Genomic DNA, 23,834 nt, shown 5'->3' with positions numbered 1-23,834 from the left:
GTATGCAGTCTAAGGGTGTGGTCCAACGATAAGGGTATCTACTGTATGCAAAATTGCACGAAACACAGCAGATCTTCTTCCCTCTTGGTCTGATTCATCACATAAAAAATGCCAGCCAAATTCCCCCTTAAGCAAAACTGACCACAAACATAATTTTGCATAATTCATGTGATTGGATTGTCTAGTCTAGTTTAGTTTAACACCACTGCTTTGACAAAGAGCTATAAAGCATGTAAACTGATCACTTATCCAAGACAAAATACTACTATTCAAAATAAAACGCAGTTAAAAGCAACAATATTACAAGTCAACACAAACTAACACAAAAGGCAAGAATGTATTTTAATATCAAAAAATATATCTAACAGCAGAACAAGCTGGACAGCGTGGCACTGCCGTAGAAAATGCTAACCCACTTCAGGACGTGGTGACTCACTCTCTCCTTCATTCCACCAATTACAGCTAGTCTTCTATATACGCAGCTCAACCTTTCCTTTCATAATGGATCGTGGGCTTTCTACGCACACCATAAACATTCTCCAACTGGATTTTCCAAGGAATAAACACAAGCAGATTCCACTGCAGCTAGCTCCTCTCATCTTTGCACAGGGCTCTTGCCTCCACACAGCTGCCTCTAGTTTAGAAAGGGCTGGCGGCTGTGTGTGTATGTGTGCACGCTGTGTGTGTGTGTGTGTGTGTGTGTATTTGTGCCTGTTCCATTAAAAGGCTGGAGCAGCACCAAACTGTGTGTGGCTAAAAACTGGAGAAGCGCAAACCTCCTCTCACGCTACGGGCCACATGGCACAGCCACGTGAGAGAGTACAGACACACAAAATACGCACTTGTGTTCAAACACTAGCTCAAACTTGTGCTCAATCAAATAATGCGCATATCTAGCGTACACTGAAATCTTGCTTCAGGACTTCTATATAATTATACAACCTAATCTCTATCTATCGATTAACACAGACGATAACTGATGTATTTCCATGTGCTTAGAAAAGAACGGCAAACTTACAATACTCACTTACAATAGAAGCCAATAGGAAAATGTTTTAGCACCAGCCCATTTGCTTCTTTCATTAGTGTGCTTTGAGGTATCAAGATTTCTGTTTTGTACAGAAATCTTGGTAACACATGAAGATTATTGCCTGTGGTAATTGTCTGTACACTACAGATGTGCCAGAGATTTAAAAGGGCCCACATACTACATTTTTCTTGCAATTTTTTTTCCACTGTTGTACCACTGATGGTACATTTTGAAACTGGTTGAAAATATGTACATACTACTCATTTAAAAATGTGAGTAAAATTTTGTTTTCCATAATATGTGCCCTTTAAGTTTCCAAACGCTGCTCCAAGAAGTACTTACAGAAATCTACACCTCTGAACAGACTTTCCACAGTGTTAAATATAAAAAAATGAAAAACAGACATTCCCACAGGGTATCAGCTCAGTCTCAAAAGTTGGTACCAGTCTGATGGTGAGGATTACGAAAGGGAGGCTGCTCTCAAAGTGAACTAGACATGCTGCATCTCGTGCACAACAAAGCTAAAGAGATTTTTTTTAATATTACCTGGAGCCTTCAAGGAGCCGTTCAAAAAGTGGAAACAGACTGAGAGCTTTTATCTTTAGAGTAAGAAAGTGAATGGAAGTTATATAACTGACCAAATGAGTCATTCTGTGCTTCCTCTAATTTCAACCACCGACCACAACCAAATGGGAACCTCTTTTAGTGTATGTGTGTAATATGAACTAGTGTGTGTGTGTGTGTGTGTGTGTGTGTGTGTGTGTGTGTGTGTGTGTGTGTGCGCGCGCATCGCACGCATGTGTATACTCTTACCCAAAATCTTTTTCTGATTTACACAGAGTGACTGACTGACTGACTCATAGCTCCTTGGCCAGCTTAGGTTTGAAAAAGCCATGAATGCCAAGGAAACTCTGATCCATTCCACTCCCCATGCACATGCACACACACACACACACACACACACACACACACACACACGCACGCACCAGCACAAACTTTCCAGTACAGCACTGGAAAACGGAGCAACTCTATGGACAGTAAAAAATCTCTCATTATCCAGCTACAAGCTCCACTCCTACCAACAAAAATGTCTTTGTATGCCTCTAAAACATTTGCTGTACAACCTTCCCCCATCTGGTTTCCATTGAAGTACTATGCATGAGAATAACTTCAACAAAGAGGCACCAGCTCGAGCCGAACCACTGATGAAGCCTGAAGAACCATCAAAGCCTGAAGTCCATCAAACTAAAGACATTACAAACATTATTTACTGTTACTGTCTTTGCAAAACACTAACGCCACTGTTGTAAATCATGATCAGCTGAGAAGGCTGTACAAGAAAGTTTCATTAATTCTTTTTTTTTCCTCCCATAGAATTATCTATTATCTATTTAAATTAGCTGAATTCGCTTTTTGAAGGAGTGTCTGGATACTTTTGGACATACAGTGTAGCCCTAAGAATAATAGGGACACACTGATCATCACTTTTTATAGTTGATTCCAGATTCATGCGTGTTCACTTGGCTGTTAACAGATTTTTAAACATGTAGCTCACACTGTGTGGGTTAAATGAACACATGGAACACATTAGCACATTTGCAGGTCTTTAGACAAAGTTGTGATTTAAATAACAATATTTGGTCTTTAAATGAACCAAACTGGCATTTTCAATTCCAAAATGAAAAATAAGTTGCCTTTTTGTGAATCAAATAAAGTGGTACATTGAAAGTGGTACATTGGTCCATTGCCCACAGTACCATAAAAGTCATGTAATATAAAATAACTGTCATGGATCTTGAAATCCAGACAGACGATAGACAAGACAATGCACTGCAGTTACACTAGGAAAGTCATTACAGAACCTACACAGCTCCAGCTCAACATGGAGTTTTCAACATTATTTCAGTAGATCACTTCAAACATAACCACAAAATCAGCTTTTGCAAACCAGATTGGCTACTCCAGGCCTGTCTCATCCTGCATAACCTAAGAGGGTCCTGACAGTTGAGCTCAGGTGAGGTCATGATGAAGATGCACCAGAGAAATGAGAACTGGCCCAAGGGTGCAACCACATACCAAGTGAGAAAAAAAGAAGGGAAGAAACGAAGAAAGAAGGAAACAAAGGAAGAAATAGTCACTGAAAATAGAGACAGCTCTATTGAAATTCATTCCTATAAGTCACTATTATCATATCCACCTAGCTCCCAGCTTTTATTGACGACAATATTCAGATGATTAACTGGTTTCAGTGTTGTAGGAGTTATTATGATGTGAAGATATAGCTTTCTTTCATTCCATTTTTGGCCAGAGAGTTCTGAACTACCACTGCAGTCATGATCAAAGCTAAACCCTCAGGAATTCTTTCCTCTTCTTTTATCATAAGTGCCTATGAATAAAGCATTATATGAACTGAAACTAAAACTGGGAAATGTTTTGTTTAACGTAATAAATGAAGATTCATTTGACTGTTACAATATATTTTCAGTAGGCTATCAACAGAAGAACAAGTGCCTTTAACAAATATGAATGTTCAGGAACAGGAAAGCGTCATTTGATAAGCATTCTTCTTGGTGTATGTGCACACTGATATGCCTGCTGCTGTGGACAGCTTCTGAGGCAGCTTCTATTTCATTTCAATGTCCAAAAATACATCTCAATATTAGAACTGCCAGAGCACTGCCTCATAAGACTTACAGACCAAGAGTATTACTCCCATAAGCTCGAGGGGTCAGTCTGACACACTGATACACTAACCATTACAGGCGAGTGATATGAAAAATCAAAAATATCATGATCCAGTTTTTACACAATGTGCTGCTCTATATCCAGTAAACAGGAATAATTATGCTGTCTTTGTAACAAAACGTGCAATCGGTTAGGGTCATTAAAGACCGTCTACAATATGCGCAGAAAAACACTGACATAATTTATCATGATAATCACAAATATCACCCTATTGCCCACCCCTAATGACCACGGTACAATAAAACATTGCAAAACTGGCTTACTATAAGATCTTCCCTATCAACCAGTGCTCCTGTTCCTGGACTCTGCTGTTTTCCCTACCCTAACATGCCTAATTCAACTAATCAGCTAATTAACAAGCCCTGAGGTGAAGCAGATGTGTAAGCAGAAAAAAAACACAAACACTAGAACGCTAAAACCTGAAGGGCTGGAAAGCGCTGCCTTAAACCAAAGAAACTAACGTCTTGGCTTAGATCATGAAAAGAGTAAGGAATCATGAGTCTAACAGCCTGAGGAATTGTAGACACTAAACAACAGCTCCGCAAGCAGCAAACAGAGCATGTGGCAGTGGCTGCAGCTGGATGGAACCAGTTTAACCCTGAGCTACTACACTGGATTCGGTGTGCCAATATTTCCTCAGTGCCAAAAAGGCTCAGTGAATAAATGCACCCCCACCCAAGGAAATGGGTGCATCTAAGGAGAGGGTGTGGCCATTTGAACTGTCCCTGCCGCAAGGCTTGGTTTATTTGAGAACTTGCAGGACATTCATTAAATACTATGATCATTAAGCAGGATATACCATCTACTCTTTCTACTCTTTTTACTCTTTGCTTATCACTAGGATAAGCATAACAAATAAACTCTAGAGAGAGTTTGAGCACTCACTCTCCAGTCCATACATGAAAACTTGACTGCAGAATTCATTTACATATATCCACCTATTCAGCCTACAGCAGTTTGCCCCACCCATTCAAGATGAAGTTATATGGAGATTTCTGGTATTTAAGGCTCAATATAGGGAAATCAGAACAGAACTCATTTACATGGCAGCCTTTAAAGCATAGCAACATAGCCTGTTTAATTCCAAAGGATAAAGAGAGGTTGGTAAACTGCTATACAACAATGACTTATTACTGTTTTGGTACTTAAAAAACACACAAATACTATCAGCGGACTTCAGGGAAAAATAAAGCATTGCAGTACAAAAACCATGTCCATTTCTAAAATAAACCTCTTACAGAAGAAGGCAAATACATTCTTATTTTTTTATGCAAATTAATGCAAAAGGATTCCCCCACGCCCTTTTTTTTTTATTTTATTTTTATTGGTCCATTCATCATAATTTCCACATAATGTAAAGGGCAGCTTCTGTGCTCAAACGATGTAAACACACCAAAAAATAAATAAATAAATTTGACAGCGTCAATAGAATATGAAAGAATATGGCCCATAGAAGGTAATGGCTCCTGCACAGCAATGCATGATCACGATGCAATGCAAAATGCAAAAGCAAACGTCAAAAATACTTACCTCAGCAATAAGATAACAGAGAGACCTTATAGCTGGACCTGTCAAAAGGACATCTGAATGACAGGTAGCTCATTCTAGTTCATGTTTCATAAGACCGATAAGGACTGCTCTCTCAAATCTATACTATAATTCATTCAAAAACATGAACTGTATGACTCACTGAATTTTTTGCTGTTAATGAATTTTACAGAATTATCTCAGACAACTTTCAGACAGAACCATTTCTCTAGTGGTAAACAGGACAGTACCCTCATTAATGGTCAGTTAGCACTAATGTTGGGGTAATTCATAAAATCAGATTCGCTGTCCACTCCTCACTTGTCTAGGCTGAGGATTACACTAGTTTGCAGTGGTTTGTGCAGGACCTGTACAGCATCAGTACTAGCAGCATTTGGTAGTCCAACATACCCCAACAGCAGCTGCCACACTCACACACACCCGACCATTACATAGGGTGCTCTGTCTGCTGATGATCACAGCAGGCAAATGCTTTTCCCCCAAAGGCGAGAACAGTGACCACACACACGCACAGGCAAACACAGCTCTTCTCCTTTGAGGGCATATGTCTGCATGTTGGCCAATTAGTGCTGCATCACCAGGACTGTGCAGGCCAGAGTTGCAGTTACAGCAAGTGTAATTTTAAACCAGGGAACTAAAGAGGACCACTGGTGACTAATGGGTATTCCCCACTGGAACTGATCTATCCCTGCTCCACACACACATGCGTTCTTTCACAGACTGGTATGAGTTTGAACAAGCTGGCAAAAATCAGATTCAACATAATGATAAAGTGTAGCACACTCAGGTTTTGTGAAAATAAAATGTGTTATTCATTTAAAAATATATTTTTATGCATGTGAAAAATCACACTGTTAGGATAGTAACCACACAAGCACAATCCCCATTGAAGAGCAAAACAATATTAACTGTCTCAGCCGGTCTTTACAGCTACAGCAAGCATTCACAACTGAGACATCTAACTTTGTAGGGAGTGTGTGGCTCTTTTTCCATTTGGATCTAAATATTTCCACTTCTATTGGTTAGACTCCCTCAGTGTCACTAAGTAGACTTAAAGGCAGATTACGACTTGAGGCAATGTCCACACATCTCAGGATTATATGGCAAGTATGATGTGAAAATGTCGGCAGATCACTTAAGTGTAATTATTCTACAGTAGTTAGCAATGAAGGCTATGATAAAAAACTTAATTAACTAGTAACACTAGAACCAGAGATATATAACAATATATGTAATTATTATTACAGTCAATGTTACTATTTAGAATTTTGATTGTTCTTGTGATTATAATTATTGCTATGATTATTTCTATTATAATTATTAATCCTTATTTTATATACTTTATATGTATAGTTCAATATATGAGGGCAATACCCATATTAGTATTATCATCATGATGATTATTGCCATTATAATAATAATTATAATATATATAGACAATTATAAATAAGTACAATGTGACAGTAACAGTAACAATAATAATAAGAATAATAATGATTATTATTACTACTGCTACTACTACTATAATAATAATAATAATAATAATAATAATAATAATAATAATAATGATTATTATTACTACTATTTATATTATTATTGATATTAGTAGTAGTAGCAATAGTAGTAATAGTAGTAGTAGTAGTCGTCTCTAATTCATATGCTTATGGCTGGAACAGCTGAATGGGATATTTGTCAACCTTCTGTAAAGCTTGCCCAACCTAGCAACAGTTGCTATGAAAAAAAAAACCATTTGTGGGCGGAGCGTGGACAGGCCTATTCTCTCTTAAACTCTAAAATCTTCAGCCTAACTGGTAACGCTGTGCTTCTTAAGCAGCTCTTTAAACTCCTATCAGATATCACTCTACTGAGAGAGAGAGAGAGAGAGAGAGAGAGAGAGAGAGAGAGAGAGAGAATAAGACGCTGTACAGATTTAGGAGACATTTTTCACCGGCGGAGCAGGGCAGAGGGGGTTTAGGGTACTGAGAGCTCGTTCTGAGAGCGTCTGCTTCCCTCAAAGCCACTAAAAGCTCATGACTCATAGCTCATTACAGTCAGCGACTGCTCACACGCCCATGGCGAGGCTGCGCCGTTACCACGGCAACCAAACACACCCAAACAGCGGCGGCTGCGCGAGAGAACGTGACGGGGACGGAGCGCGAGCTGCACCACAGACTAAATGAGTGAGAGACGTTTTCCGGAACACAGGCCTCGGTTACTCCGGGCAACAAATGGAGACAGTGTCCTCCAGCGTCCACGTCACAGCACACAGACTAACTTTATCAGAGGAAAATACAGCGCTGCATAAGCACCGGAGCAGAGGGCGCAGCCTCTGCCCCCAAATCTCAACAATCTTCTCCGGCTTAGTGAAATTCAGCACAGCGCTATCTTTGTTGTTCAGATAACCATGATTCTTTATGGATATACATGCCCCGTGAGAGCTTAGCTTCAAAGGCTGCGCGCGGCCCACACCCTTACAGGACTGGCCCACGCCCAGTTTACACACCAACGTTGACACAGCGAAAGTCTACTTCAATGACAGTGAGACAAACTCTAATAATGTGACTGATAATTTTCGCGCTCAGTGAATGAGTACATTGAAAACCGTCTGTCTGCATGTTCTAATCTTCCGGAGGTGTTGGCATGGCTGTGAATGTACTATGTTGACATTCAGTGGCAGTTTTGTAAGCAGTCACCGTTTTTCATATTTACATAACTAGTGTACCCAAGCTTACATATTCCTACGCAGACTGGCACAAGAACTGAGGAAAGCGTAAGTAAAACACAATCCACATGTTCCAGTTCCAGTACTTGGTCTCGATTCACCTGAAATGTTCCCTCTGGGCAAAACAGAACGAATATTTTGAGGTTTGGTTTGGATAAAGTCTCTCTGTGTCAAAGTGGATAATGTTTCAGTTGCTTTCTTGCAAAGAATGTGCTTTCTTGCTGGGGTGGCCAACATAATAATATTTAACATTATTTTGGTAGATTACATCACATCGCAGTATGCTTATCTGAGCATATGGTGGATGTCAAAAGTGCTTAATGAACACCGAACAACAGCATGTTACATTACAAAGAGAGCATAATTAGGGCTGTCATTGGATTTAGTGCAGTGCAGCATGTGAAACGTTTAATAAATCACTGTATTCATAGTTTTTGATAGATTATCATATTTTATGTTTTTTTCCAATCGGTTAAACTTAGCAAATAGATGCAAAATATGAACATTTTCACTTAGAATGAAAAAAACACGCAATCCGTTCGGGAGTGTTCAAACCTCTGCATACGACAGTATAGTTAAAACATAATATTGAAGATTTTTATAATACATAATATACATCATGATATTTAGCTGAGATTTGAAAAGCTGGAAGAGAACCAGTAGAGCCACGTTAAAAAAATTCTATCAAAACCTATAAATACAATTATTTATAATTTTATTCATTGTTTCAAATACTGCACTGCATAAATCCTATTAAACAGGACTAATTATGTTTTCTTTGTGATCAAACATGCTGTTGTTCAGTGTTCTTTTAGAACTGATGACTTTCATGATATGCTCAGAAAAGTGTTCTGCGATGTGATTTATCACCTACCCCTATCTTATAGTACTCTTTAGACATGGCACTGTGCAAATCGTGTATTGTAAAAGACTCCTGAAGTACCAGTTGTTATATTTTTGCTATAATCATATACTCCTACAGCTCCTAATAAAACCCTCTGCTCGGGTGAAAGTTTGAGTTTGCGTAACTGTTTAACACATCTTTACTTAAGAAGGAAAAGTAAACAGGCTCATGTAGCCATGACGGGGTGTGGTAAGACAGTTCTGCTTACATTCCTGAATCACACGCCCCCGCAGGTAGTAAGATGGCATACCTTGCACCCCTGAGGTTACAAGACTTCTGTTGTAATGAGCTGGAATATGCCTTAGGGATGGGCTCCATTGTGCATGGTGCTCTAGCTGCATGTGTAGCACTAGCTAGCAGGCAGCATTCCTATCAAATCACACAATAAAAAACAGCAATCTATTCTGAAGGTGTTATAAAGAGTAAAGAGTTGGGAAATCCGTAACTGACGCCATAGTGAAAAAGTAGCTTAAGGATAAGATTTAGAGCACCAGAGGCACAGCGTGTGAGTGGCGAATTCCTGCTTCAGGAATTCCTGTTCACTGTTGCTTGCGGGATACAGGAGAGTTACATGTGTTTTGGCAGTTCATTTTAAAGTGTTTTATGTTAAGGAAACAGAAGATGTGAAGCGGCGTTATTTGCTTACACTTTAAGGTGTAATGCAGTGACTAACACACAAAAAATAGATGTGAAGGAAACACACTAACACACACAAACTTCATAAGAACAGTGGAATATTAATTCCTGTAGACAACCGGATCCTCTGAAATACAGAAAATGTGAAACAGACAACTACAGTCAACTCAATGTTCAATAAACTTACTAACCTGTGGATTTAGCTTATATACTGTTGTTATGCATTATTTTTTTACTAAGCCTTACTAAAGTTAATTCAAAGTACATGCAAGTGAATTTGGCAAATAACACAATTCTTTATTTTTCTATGACTGTTAGTGTATTATCTCTTCATACCTGGCCTTGAGCTCCTTGTAGTCCTCACGCACTTTGCTGAGCTCCAGCTGCAGCCGGGCTCTCTCTTTGGCCACGGAGTCCAGGGTCTTGCGGGCATCGGCCAGCTCGGTCTCGTAAGCTGCCTTCATTCCGCCCAGCTCTCGGCTGATTTCCGTCTCCGACTCGGTGATGCGCAGTCTCAGCCCGGCGTTTTCTGCCTCCAGAGATCGCACCTTGTCAATGTAGACAGCCAAGCGGTCATTCAGATTGCTCAGGTCCTCTTTCTCCTGCAGCCGGGTGATGCGGGCGGGCGAGAGCACGGCGGTCGCCCCACCACGGCTGCTGCGCTTCTGAGCCGGAGTCTCCATCACTGGTCTTCAGGGTTATAAGGGCTGTTGCTATGAAGCTGCATGAAGAGGAGAGGAGTGGAATGAAGAGAAGGAGAAACAACAGAAAGGAATGAGAAGAGAAGAGAAGAGAAGAGAAGAGAAGAGAAGAGAAGAGAAATGGAGAGAAATGAAGAAAAAAGAAATGAAGAAGAGAAGCATAATAGAGAAAAAGAACGAAGAGGAATAGAGGAGAGAAGAAGAACGGAGAGGAATAGAGGAGAGAAGAAGAACGGAGAGGAATAAAGAAGAGAAGAAGAACGGAGAAGAATGGAAAAGAGAATAAGGATCGAAAGGGATGAAAAAGACGAATGGAGAAGAGACGAGAAGAGAAGAGAAGAGAAGAGAAGATTTACAGTTCTGAACTGATGTGCAGATTTGGAGAAATCCCATGTTGACATACACAATCATGTGAAAGCCAAAAAATAGTGTTTTATATTAATTCAAGGCAAAACTTTAAATCTTTCATATACTCCAACTTCTCCTCCGCCTCCCTCCTCCTCCATCTGTCCATCCACCCACCATCCCTATTTTCAGTGCCACACCCTTGCAACCCCACGTAAATCATTTACATAATTGTGGTGGGGTGTATTGCTACACACACAAAAAAAAACAGGATGGGTAAGCTGCAAAAGTTTGCAGTTAAAACAAATATAATTAAACAACTCTAGTCCTTAAATATTTTCTCTTCAAGAGGACAAAATATTTATTTTCTCGCCAACAACTTGTAAAACTTGAGGCCTTCAGTGTAAAGCACATTTGTTCATCCTCATTTGACTCAAATCTCATTTGATTCAGATGTCATGTTGTGACATAGTTTAAACGCATTACACTCAGACATGCAACTTTATTATAAAGCAAAACACTATTATGAATCCAAAATTCTGCTGTACAGAGATAAACAGCCATAGACATAGCCATATATTTCAGTTTTCCCATTTTCCTTCACACCATGCTGAAAAGACAATTCCTGACAATGAGGTGTCCTTAGGACACACCCCTCCTCCTACCCCCACCACTTGGCAAAACTTAACTTTACTCTCTGCAATGCCGAGGAAAGCAAAACTGAAAGGGCAGAGTCCATTAATGCAGCATGTACCCTCTGTTTCAACATAACTTCTACCTCAACAAGAGTTCACTGGGAAAATAAAACAACTAGTAGTAATAAAGCCAGTGTAGATAACTTTACCTGGTAGAGGGACGTCTTGCAGAGCAAAGCTCCTACGCAGATCAGAGTATGTTCACAGGAAAGCTTGCTGTGGTTGCAGCTGCTGCTTCTCTCTGTAGCTGTGCACTTTCAGAGCGTCTGGTGTGCCTTGCTCACTCCGTCTCTGGTCCTGGCGCGCTGCCTTTCGACCCTTCCCTAACAGGAAAAGTAAGACAGGCAAAGTGGGAGGGGCTGGGAATGAGAAGGCGGAGCCACACAGAAGAGAGCAGAGCAGAGCAGAGCCTTTGCTGTCTTCTCTTTCTCTGTCATTTTCCTTCTCCTTCTTCCTCTCTTTCTTTCTCTTTTTGGTCCTTTGGGAGACTAGGATATTTCTCATTCTGTTGTACTGTTGTTTTTTTTGTTGTTTATTTATTTTGTTTTTTACAGCACAAGCTGGAATCGTGGTGACAGTGCACAATCAGCACAGAATTAAAACAGAACATTCAGAAATCAGGGGGCAAAAAAGCCCGCTCAGACTCGCTCTATGCCAGCACAAATAATCTCCAATTCCTCTCAGACAAGCCTCCTTGTCCCATTTTCTCTCTTACCATCCACATCCACCGAGGAAAATAAAACATTCAGAAATCCAAGGACGTCTAAAAACATCTCATACATCCATTAAAATGCATGAAGCTACAGAGACCATGTCCAAAGAAAAAACGTCCAGCCAGGCCACTTTTGCGATCAAGATAAATCTGGTCTAATATTTATTGCGGAGGGGTGGCTTCCTAAAAATGAACTGTCCAATCAGGTGTGTGGAAAGAAGGCGACTGACAGGTGGCTGGGAGGGCACTTGGGTTGTGTACCAATATTTTTAACTCTAGCATGCTCTTAACTAAAGTCTTCTCCTCCTCTACACTCCTCCACCTTTTGCGTGCAAGCCTTTATAAACACTTGATGGGTGTTAGCAGCAAGGAGCAACACTCAACTACTCAGAGCACTGGAAGATCACTGCGTATGAAATAGAGTATTAGGAAATGCCAGCAAACGAGTTAATCAAGAAGGAGTTCTCTGTCTGTAATGAGGAAGCTGGTGTAAGGTTCAACTACAGCAGATCTTCCACAATGTTTAATAAAAATAGGCCTCTCATTACTTCATTAAACTCCATCTAAAAAATAATCCATTCAAACAGACCATTTCAATGAACTGGCAATGCATATTTGTCAGTTTATTTGATGACAATGCGTATTAAATTCTCCAAATGTTCTTTTCAAGGGCTTCTTTGTTTGTCTTTTTTCTAAAAATATATTCTGGAATCTCTGAAAGGCTGTGCATGGTCTGTTGTTCCACTTTTGAGTCCATTTTTATTGCCTGGTCTTTTAAAAGCTCAACGAAATGCCAAAATAATCGGTAGACTATTCGATTACTAACACAATTGACAGTGACAGTCCGAGACCCAGGGTTGGCAGTAGGCTCCAGCCGGCCCTCTAAGGCTAAGAGGAGTTCCTTCCTAGCGTGGTTGACTCAGTGGAAAAGCATTATCACATACAGTCCCTCTGAGAGTCATGCCAACCAGCAGCACACACAAATGTCTCTGTTCTCCAGCAGTCACAGGGTGGCTCTTCCTCCAGGCTCCCTGCACCCACCACATTCTTCTCTAAAATAAAGCTGATTCCCTTGTGGAAACTCTTCCCTGACCACTGCGCTCTCCCAGGAATGTGTGAGAAGACTGGGCAGTGGCATTTTCCTAAATCACATTAATAGGTTTGCCAGCTGTTATCTAGATGTTAGATAGTGCTCAACTTCAAAGTAATAACACAAGTGCTGACAGTAAAAGCTGCCAGTCTGAAAGGTGCTCAGCAGCAGCTCTCTGGTTAAGCAATATCAGCCATATTGTTTTTTTTTTCCTTCTACAGTGAAGAATTACAAGGACAGATGAAGGCTATTAAAATAAACTGCCACTACATTTTAAATCCATCTACTTACCTTATAAGTCAACAAGACCTCACAGTCCAGCACTTATAGCACGTGAAGCAGAGCATCACATACAGCACATAACCCCAGACTTAAACACGAACACCTCAGATATGATTAGAAAAATGACTCAGGTGAGAAAAACCGTGCTACGACAGACTGGAGCTAATTTATTATGTATGTGGGGGTTTCGCTTCGCTGCCTGATTTCTCTGGAAGTGACTGAGAGGCCAAGATTACATTCTTGTGGCAACAGCAAACGGCTGAGTCATGAACCGAAAATGGAGGGTTTAAAACCTTTACACTCAGACACAGGGGAAAGCCGAGAAGGCCTACAGATAAATGATGGACGAAACACTAAAGCTTCATAAAAGAAAACAAAGTGACTCACGAGTTTCGCGTCTCTAAACGTGGAGCACTGTGGCAGTAGCCAAACTGCTGCATGCCTTACGCCTCCCTCCACTGCCTGTCTGACTGCCAGCAGACTCGGGGGCTCCGCCTAGCGGTAATTATAAGAGCTGGCGTGCTGAGCTGGGCCGGCTGAACACCATACACAGCAAATACATGGAGAGCTAATCATCCTCTCTTACAGATGCAGAGCATTGGAATATGTTTCCATAACCTAATTATGTTAGGATGTCGTAGCTCAAAGTAATGATGTAATCTCAAACTCATTGTTTTTTCACTATGAAAATAACTCAAAGAGATTGGTATCTTAACGGAGTTATGGAATAACTGAAGTTTGGGAGGAGGAGGAGGAGCAAGCCTGAAACCCTTCCTCCGTCCAGTCTAACACCCTATAATTCACATCCTTACCTTCTGTTTCCCCTGACAAGGTTCTTGCAGTTCCCACCATTAACCACCCCATGCCCTCCCTGTTCCTCACTCCTGTGATAGTCCTACTACAGTTTCAAGGGGAGCTCCAGCCCAAGTTCTCAGAGTTCTCTCCCCTCCCTCAATCAATCTTCCCTCATACTATCAAGAGTTTATTTAATACTAATGCAAAGACATTTTTTATGTCTACATTTTTTTTTACTGGTAAAATCACAAAGAATTCCACCTTTTAAAAGAGTCACTATCAGTATTCATATTAGGAGATTAGCATTTTGTAGTACTTGGTATCTCATCGAAAAAAATTATCATCTCACCCATCTCTAGTGCAGTGACAAGTATTTACCTATTCAGCTTACAGCAGTTTAGCTCCGCCCATTCATACTGAAGGTGTGAAGAGATTTTCAGCCAGGACTGTTTTTTTTAATGAAGTAAAAATACAGCCACAACGGTGCTCAACAATCAGAACCGTGCTCATTTACATACATCATTCTTAAAGGTCCAGTAATGCATTTTTTTTTATTTAAGTGATACAGCGAGCTTACAAAACTGACATCTTAAAATAAATTAAGTATTTTGTATGTAAACCCAATACATACCATTAGTTTATTATTTACTTATGTACACATTTTACTGTAGTATCACTTCACCAACACATATTTTTTGTTAGTTTATTTATTTTTACTTATTTACATATTTTACTGTAGTATCACTACACCCAAAATATACTTTTTGTTAGTTTATTTATTATTTTTATTTGTTTACATATTTTGCTGTAGTATCACTACACCCAAAACTATTTTTGTTCCCTTTTTTATTTTCATTTATTTATTTATATATTTTACTGCAGTATCACTACACCAAAATATACCTTTTGTTAGTTTATTTATTTATTTATTTACATATTTTACTGTAGTATCACTACACCAAAATATACTTTTTGTTAGTTTATTTTTTATTTTTATTTATTTGTTTGTTTATTTATTTATTTAAATATTTTACTGCAGTATCACTCCACCATGGTGACTAACGTTACCTGGCCTTCTGTTTAGTAAAGACTAATGAGCTAATATTCAGCAATGCAGAAAAACCCATAACCCATGACAACAGTGACTATCTATCTAAGAGGCAGAAGCCTGCAAGCTCAGTGAATTTAAAATGTGAGAACCGCTGAATGTAAAATGTGTAAAACTCTCCAGTCTCCAGTCACTGCTTTGTTAGTATAATTCATATCAGCAGGAGATAAACAATGAAAGCTGTGCTCCAGCACCTGTGGCTACTCCTTCCTGCCATCCAAAGCCACTTTGTCAAACCTGTCGTGTTGGGTTGTCTGGTGAACACCTGGGAACAACAGAGCAGCTCTGTTTAAACATCCTACCACCTGTTCCCTAGAAAATAAAGTTTATAATAATGACGGCGAACACGAGCCAAACGCAGATAAAAATACAATGTTTCATTTACAGTGACAGGTTATGAAACCCGCCTCTCAAAATAACATCATTAAACACGAGCTTTCCGATCCTGCACTGCACTACAATACATTCCACATTAGTGGAGCAAAATTAAGAGTACAGAGTTAGCAGTGACTGATGAACAGTGATCATATGTGTGTGTGAAGTGCCTCCAATTCACCTGTGAACAATGGGCAGGAAAGCGACTGTACAAACAACACGCATGAGTCACGAGTGAGTAACAGGGCGTATTTTAATCTCTAAAAATTCACGTGTTCTGTCAAGGACTACTTCAGTAAATGAATAACAGGCAGAGAGAGAGGAGCGTAGAGAGTAGAGGAGGAGGGAGGTGAAGGGGGGTGTATGATTATGAAAACTGCAGCCAAATTCTCATACAGCTCTTAAAGAAAGATTTAAACTCTTCAGGTCACAAACTGCTTGATAAATATGTTAAATTCTTTCTGTTGGTTTTCTTTAAAAGGTGCTAAACAATAATGTTTTGAATAGCTTGCTAAGTGTGTCATATAAAACCGTCACATATTCTTCCTGCAGTTGCTTATCGCATTAAGTCGTGTCTATGACGCGCTCATGTCTATGATCGGCCAGCAGGGGGCAGTGTGGTCACAAAGTTTTGCTTCATGCAGTCCACACAGTTTTTAAAGTCCAATTAAACTCGTTCAGTTAAAGAGTCCAGGCACGTCTCTTTCACAGTTATGTCTGCAGTCTTGTGGCTTTTTGCCATCTGTTGCAAATGAGGCTACTTCTGAGTGGGGCTTATGTAATGGGACTAAATAGCACTGGAATGAATTCTATCATCAAAACAAAGTAAAATAAAAATTATTATGTACACCTTCTTGGTTCCTACACAGTGCAGGATACACTCAATGCCCATTGTATCAGGTACACCTGCCTCACTGACCAACTTAGTTTTGACCAACTTTTTTGTATTGTAATGATTTGTAAACATATTCTGCATACAATTTTCACAGATGCAGAATATTATTGTTATGTGAAACAAACATTTTGATGCTTATTTTTTAGGTTAAATTGTACAAATGCATTACAATTATTGTCCCATGTTAAAATGATTTTCAATATATAAACATAACTTTATTTTGCTAATAATTTTTTTCACTGGTCCTAAGATTTTTTGATAGTGATAAAGAAAAAAAGATAAATTAACTCTGAATATTTTGGCTAAAATACTAACAGCTTCATGTCTAACAAAAAGGTTGTGTTAGTGGTGTTAGTCATGAAACACTGAGTGATTTAAAAATTGAAATAAAATAACAACATGAACACTGTTTGTAATTTTCAACATACAATGTGATTTTGAAGCTAAAGTGACAGTAGACTATATTCTAGAAAAGCTCAGATTTAGTGCCCGTTTGTCAGTGGTGCTACAGTCCGTGTTACAGGTTGTTCAGTATGAGAGATGTTTAAAAATTGAATGTTATATCATTCATATTACATTTGCTGTTGTGCCTGATACACTTATACTTTAACATGTCACTACCATGTTGGTGCCACTGCTGTGATGAGAATGAACCACCAGCCTAATAATATCTGGTCAACAATGGTCTTATGGTGGTCTCTTTCTGTTTTTGAAAGGGGGTTGGGGGCTACAGTCAGTAACTTTAAACCTACAAATTGTCTTATTAGGTACAAGGTAGATGTACATAATCCTCTGAAAAAACAATATAAATGTAGTATTGTTGTAAATATGACCGTTTGGTCAAACCCTCAAAACGAACCTACTTCATGTTCTCATTGGTTGTGTCTGCATCCTCACAGCCACAGTTTCACAATTATGTCCTTTTCAGTACAATCTGATGGAGAGAGTCTACATGTGAATATCACAGCAGCTTCAAACGGCAGCCAAATGCAGTCTAAACGAAGATAAACTCACCCTGCAAAAGCACGAACAAAGCAAACAAAAGCATTGCTTTGAGCTAGAAATGTATGCCAGAACCCTGTGCAAAGCATACAATTTTTAGAAAAGCTTACACTGCAGAAGTGCTGTAACTCACACTGGCCCTTTTCATCATATGATGTTTGAGTCACACAGGGTAGTTCATGGGTTTAAATGCACTATGGGACATTATTTATTGATAGAGTGATGTAATAATGGTAAAGTGTATAATTACAGTGATTTTAAATCGATAGATAGATAGATCTCTGTCTGTATATATATATATATATATATATATATATATATATATATATATATATATATATATATATATATATACGGAGTTCACATCAGTGTCACTGCTGGACTGAGAATAGTTCACCAACAAAAATATCCAGCCAACAGTGCTGAGAATGATCCACCACCCAAAATACCTGCTCTGAGGTGGTCCTGTGGGGGTCCTGACCATTGAAGTTCTGGGTGAAAAAGGGCTAACAAAGAATATGCACACACATATGTATGCATGTGTGTTCATTCATGTGTCATGTAACAAACTACAAAGCAGTCGTCTGCTGTAATTCATGTTATTACAAATCTGTTCAACAGCTGTAAAACATCTGTCTCAGTCCTTTTCCCCTACACTGACTGACAAGATGAACCCTTCTTATGTGCTCCATTCATTGTCTATTGTGAAAGTTTATATTCAGTATCATTAAGCTATCCCAGGTTCTGCTCTACTGCTCTAGAAGCATTATAGTTATATTCAAAAGCACTGCAACTTTCGCTTGTGTGTTCTGTAATTTGAGCATATAGAGAGAGGAAGCCCAGGTTACATGCAGGGACATATTTGAAAATGTGGTCATAGATGTCAGAGTTTATGTGCATCATTTTTTATTACTTTAGATTCTGATGACCATTTTGCAAGTTAGTCTATTGGAGCTGTAATTATTAGACACATACTTCACTACAGTGCAGCTCTTAATAGGTGTTTAATCATTGCATTTCAGCGCCTGTGATTATAGCTGTGTGATGTGATAAAGTTTACAAAGTTCATGGAACTAATCATGTCTATTATCTTTAGAGAGGAGCAGAGAGAAGCCTACAGTTTTGTGTTGGGTGTTAGTACACTGACCTCAGGACTTGGAACAAACTACAGTGGATATTTTTCCCTGAGAGTCACAAGAAATGAGACAGGAGCAAGAACATGGTCACAGACTGAACTAGATACAGATTGTTGAGCGCTTACTTTAACAATGACGGCAAGAACCAACAAGTCCAAGAATTTCAAAGCTTTCTTTGCCTTGTTAACTGCTGTCGGCTGGGTAAAAAGGCTTAATTTATACCTCATCCAAGGGTAAAGAAACATAAGCATAAAGAATGTACAGAGCTTTGCTAACTCAAGGGCACACAAACACAGACTGTGTCCTTCCCATTCTCCCTCCTCAGGATAAAAGTAAATAGACAGCATCACTACTGCAGATGACATTGCTCACAAAAGACAAGAACTGCAGCTAACAGAATTTATTTGCAGAGACGAAAAGGGTAAGTGTTTCGTGATATTTAGTCTACCTTTTGCAGTGTGAAAGTTTGAGTAGGTACTCTGAGATGATTTCATCACATTCGAATGTGTAAGAAGATTTATACTGTAACCTTTAATTATCTGAAATGATCATGCATCATTTTTTGCCATAACGGTGAAACTCTGGCAACCATATTCACAGCTTCTAGGTATTCTGGACTAACAAAGGTTATATTGAGCAGGAAAACGATAATTAACTATCTCATATAGACTAGAGGACTGGAGCAGAAAGGGAAGCTTAAATGTCAGTAAAGGTTCCTTCGGTATCCCTCGCTGCATGACAGTCTTTAATTATTCCGTCTCCTAGTCTGAACCAATCAATTTATGTACCATTGGCGTAATCAAATGCACGACACAGCTGGACTAAGATAAACTGACACACGAAAAAAGACATTAACCCCTAAAACTCTTAAACAGAGTGGATTCAGACTTCTGTTTCTATTATTCTCCCTCTCATACTGTATGTACTATGTACTTTACTAGTTTGTATGTACTCTTTACTATATGCTATGCTAATTTTGTAATGGTTACTGGACTAAGAATCTTAAGATCAGTAAATGAATATTAGGTCCAGTATTTATGAGCTTAAAGTATTGAGTGAGTTTTTTTTCCCATTAATTTAATTAATAACATAAAACAAATGAAAATCTTTTGCAAAAGTAAAAATAATTGCCCATTTCACCAACCATCGAGACCTCTGATTGTTACAGTCAGTCAAGGTGGGGAGAAAAAGATTCTCTCCCTGTGTAAATACATTGTAGAAATGTTTTAAAGTGAAATATTGAAAATATACTAAATGTACTAAGTAAAAATAATAATCAGCTATAATTTGATATATATGGCTTTATATTTGAAAGCCATTGATAAGCAGTGGTAGAAATAAATACAGAGTCGTGTCCTGATGTGTGTGGAGTTAGTCAGCCTGCCCAAATGTAGGGCTGTTGATCAAACATATATTATTTTGTATTATACACTGCTCACATGCTAAAGAGCATATTAACACAATTAAAAATGCAGTACTATATTATACATCTGTTTATCTTATTTTTACCTCACACTGATATCAAGCTGTTCTTACTTTTCATCTGTAGGCTATCTGATGATAAGTAAGATAATGTTGAACCCAAACAATTTATGTATGAAATATATATATTTTTTTAAAAGATCTGACTTTTGTTTTTTATTATATTTCATTTTATCGAAACAATATTTAATTCACTAAATAGGTTTCAATATAGGCTAAAAAAAGAAAAAACATTTTATTTGTGGGTCGGTTTAAATGAAAGTTCAGATTATTTTTATTTATTGGTTTATTCTTTAAAACCACAGCTTATTAACATCAGCCAACCAACCCCATGTTAACACAAGTGCGCATGAATTTAGTCATGAATGCATCAATTCCTGGAAACATTTCCTGACGTTGAAAGCGTCTGTTTTTTAGCTAATTGATTCAGCTTTTATTTACTGCTAGTTGAGCTATACTCATGTGTGGTATGCCTGAGATATACAGCAGAGAGTGAAAGCAGTGCCAAACCTCAACCATCCCACTTATAATCAACCTGAAAGTTTTTTTTTTTGTTTTTCTCCTCATGATTTTCTTGATCACTTGATTTGAAATGGTAATAATGCTGTTTATTTGTAGTTGTGTGTTCGTTTGATCTTGTTACCATTTCTTTTTGATGCTGAGGCTCTTGTTGCTTTGTGAATTGAAAACACTGCCATGCTCAGTGCATGGCAAAGATGTGTTAAGTTCATAAAGGCATTTCTCTCAAATACCCATGGAGTTCTCCACAAGGCCCATTAGACATCCACTTGCACCCAGCAGCCCACAGCCAGCACGAGTGGCTCTGCAAACACAGCATTACAGCACTGTAACTAATGACATGCTCTCTGACAAACGGTCCTTCTTTCATCTTACGCCTCCTTTGATCCTTTCTTTTCTAGCCACAAGAGGTCCTCTACTCGTAACGCTCTAGCCTTGGCAGTTCCTTGGGCGAGCATTGGCTCCTGCCAACACTAGATAATAAATTACAGATCTCTGGTTCATCATGCTGGCAGAAATTCCATTTGTAGGCTGTACTCTATGATGTTCTATGTGTCTTTGCTTGCCTTTGAATGATTGTGAATGATAACGAATATTCCTCCTACATCCACACTATTTCTAGAGCACCTATTCGATGGCAAATCTGTGGCTTATTTATACCCAAAGTCCTCATTAACATACACTCATCAAAACTCATGTCACTTCCTGTAGATTTATTTTATGTTTAGTTTTGTTTATCTCATTACACACAGGACTGGTTCTTGTATGTGTTAAAAAAACAAATTAGATAGGAAAACAAGTTGATAATTGAATTGACCCATCTTTAAAATATACTGAAAGTATTAGCTTTGAAAGAACATAATTATTCCAAGTATTAAGCCAAATTAATCAGGTTCAATAAAAGAGAATGAATTGTGTCTCAAGGAATTTCATACCCAAACAAAGTCTGTTGAGCTTAAAATAGGAAATCTCATTTTACTTTAGATAGATTTAGTGTTTTTGTTCCTTCTAGGCTAGCTTCCTTTGGACGTGGGCTTCAGTTCTGTTTCTTCTTTAATTGCCTAGCCTCGTCATTGTTGGCTGTAAGAGTGTGTTGTAACCAAATTCTTTTGAAAGACAGCCACTTAATTGTGTGGAAATCATTTCCATAATTTAATTATGTTCCGGTAAAGAATGTTTTTCAATGCATCCACAAACCTTATTCCACCTGTATGAGCTTTAAAATTAGCTAAAAGCTAAAATCAGTGAGAACATCTGCTTCGTCTTCAAATGTCATGCTTGCTAATTAATATAATTACTTACCTTCATTTGCTTGTGCTGTGTCAGTCCCTGTTCTTGCTCAAGGCTACCGTGTTGTGGTTGATGGAGGGGAACTATTTGTGGTTAAGTGCCTCACCCAAAGAAACAATATTGATGGCCAGACTAAGGTCATTGCTCTCCAAAAAGCTCTTACGAGAAAAATTTTCATCTTTTCAGCTTGTCCATGTAGGTGTGCCAAGTAGAACCTTTCGGAGTGGACCTACCTCAAAGACTTCCCTAATGTATTTTGGAATTGCTGCAGTTTTATTGCTGTGCACATCAGAAGACTCAAATTGGGATCTCAGTTCTCATCATCAAAAGAAGATCAACCCTTACACATCATGGATGTTCACATCCATAATTTATGAGTTATTATTAAGTTACATGAGTGATGAAGGGAACTCTGGACCTGTGAATATTAAGGGGTTACGTTTTGATTCTGTAAAACATTCTAGTCTACAAAACTGTGACAACAGATCCTTATTTTTTCAGGGTGCTGGGGACCTGATCCTGTGAACCATACTCATCACAACCCAGCTCAGCCTCCATGGAGTCTCCTTCACTCAGCTCTGACCTGCCTATAATGAGCAACAATGTAAGTCAGGCCACAGACTGTCCTGAAGTTGTGATTCCTATTCAGATCTTCCTGGTCATTGGCTTTGTGAGCCTGAGTGAGAATCTTCTGGTTGTTGTGGCGGTAATTCACAACAAGAACCTGCATTCGCCCATGTATTGTTTCATCTGCAGCCTGGCAGCTTTTAACACCATCTCCAGCCTCTCTAAGACCTGGGAGAACATCATGCTAGTTTTTAGAGACGCTGGACATCTCAACTCCAGGGGAACATCTGAGCTCCGGATAGACAATGTAATGGACACTCTGCTCTGCATGTCATTTGTAGGCTCCATTTTCAGCTTCTTAGCAATTGCCGCAGATCGCTACATCACCATTTTCCATGCCCTGCGCTACCATTCACTCATGACTATGCGGCGCACGGCAGCCATCTTGGCCACCATCTGGGCCCTATGCGGTGTCAGCGGGGCTCTCATGATTGGGTTCTTTGAAGCCGCAGCAGTCAAGATATTCTTTGTCGTGGTCTTCTTCACAGCACTGCTCTTCATCCTCTTGCTCTATGTGCATATGTTCCTGCTGGCGCGATATCATGCCAGCAGGATCGCGGCCATGCCTGGCTCTGCTGGACACAACAAGAAGAGTGGTCTGAAAGGGGCGCTCACGCTCACCATCCTGCTCGGTGTGTTTGTGGTCTGCTGGGCTCCATTGTCCCTCCACCTTTTGATCATCATGATATGTCCAGAAAACCCATATTGTGAGTGCTACCGCTCGCTCTTCCAGCTGCACGTGGTGCTGCTGATGAGTCATGCTGTGGTCGATCCAGCCATTTATGCCTACCGTAGCGCTGAGCTACGAAACACCTTCAGGAAAATGTTCCTTTGCTCTACGCAAGCTCAGAACTTCATCAGAGATACATGTGAATGTAGCATTTCAAATGCATTACAGAGAGCATAGGCCAGGCAGTCATTACTCAGAAGACTACTTGTTTATTATCATATATATTACATATATATAAACATATATATATATATATATATATATATATATATATATAACATATTGAAATGTTTATTATTACAATCACATACAGGACTTGACTGGCTTCCCTTTCAGTAATATTAATCAATGTTTTGTTCACAGCATATAACAGAAGGGATTCTTGTATTGAAGGTACTCTACCTAAGCATGCACAGAAACAACACTAAACTGATAATACTGAGTAAACAATTGGAAAAAAATGTG

At 39.0% G+C, this 23,834-nt stretch overlaps 2 protein-coding genes across 4 annotated transcripts in view; one reads left to right on the top strand and one right to left on the bottom strand.

Moving 5' to 3' along the window:
• lmna (lamin A) overlaps positions 1–13,869 on the bottom strand; it is a 29,693-nt gene extending 15,824 nt beyond the window's left edge. The window contains exons 1-3 of one of the 3 annotated variants that reach the window (XM_036583969.1): positions 13,798–13,869; positions 11,476–11,649; positions 9,922–10,306 (exon numbers count right to left, since the gene is read on the bottom strand). In XM_036583969.1, coding sequence (XP_036439862.1) covers positions 9,922–10,268 — 347 coding nt within the window. In that variant the 5' untranslated portion in view covers positions 10,269–10,306; positions 11,476–11,649; positions 13,798–13,869. Of the gene's footprint in view, positions 1–9,921; positions 10,307–10,642; positions 10,754–11,475; positions 11,650–13,419; positions 13,514–13,797 lie in introns of those variants that run through there. The other 2 variants (XM_036583979.1, XM_036583989.1) reach the window with 2 other exon arrangements.
• Positions 13,870–19,205: 5,336 nt separating this feature from the next.
• On the top strand, positions 19,206–23,546 carry mc2r (melanocortin 2 receptor). The gene is made up of 2 exons (XM_036578221.1): positions 19,206–19,228; positions 22,610–23,546. Exons 1-2 carry the CDS (start codon positions 19,206–19,208, stop codon positions 23,544–23,546), a joined length of 960 nt encoding a protein of 319 aa, XP_036434114.1.
• The last annotated feature ends 288 nt before the right edge of the window (positions 23,547–23,834 follow it).

This window comes from Colossoma macropomum, unplaced genomic scaffold, assembly GCF_904425465.1.
Source record: "Colossoma macropomum unplaced genomic scaffold, Colossoma_macropomum, whole genome shotgun sequence".
Lineage (NCBI taxonomy): Eukaryota > Metazoa > Chordata > Actinopteri > Characiformes > Serrasalmidae > Colossoma > Colossoma macropomum.
This window is presented reverse-complemented; position numbering and strand designations above follow the sequence as displayed.

Excerpts from the sequence above, each read along its gene's own strand:
- mc2r (XM_036578221.1), top strand. The coding sequence starts at position 19,206 with ATGATTTCATCACATTCGAATGT. Across the intron at positions 19,229-22,609 it reads ATTTCATCACATTCGAATGT|CAACAATGTAAGTCAGGCCA; the intron begins GTAAGAAGATTT and ends GCCTATAATGAG.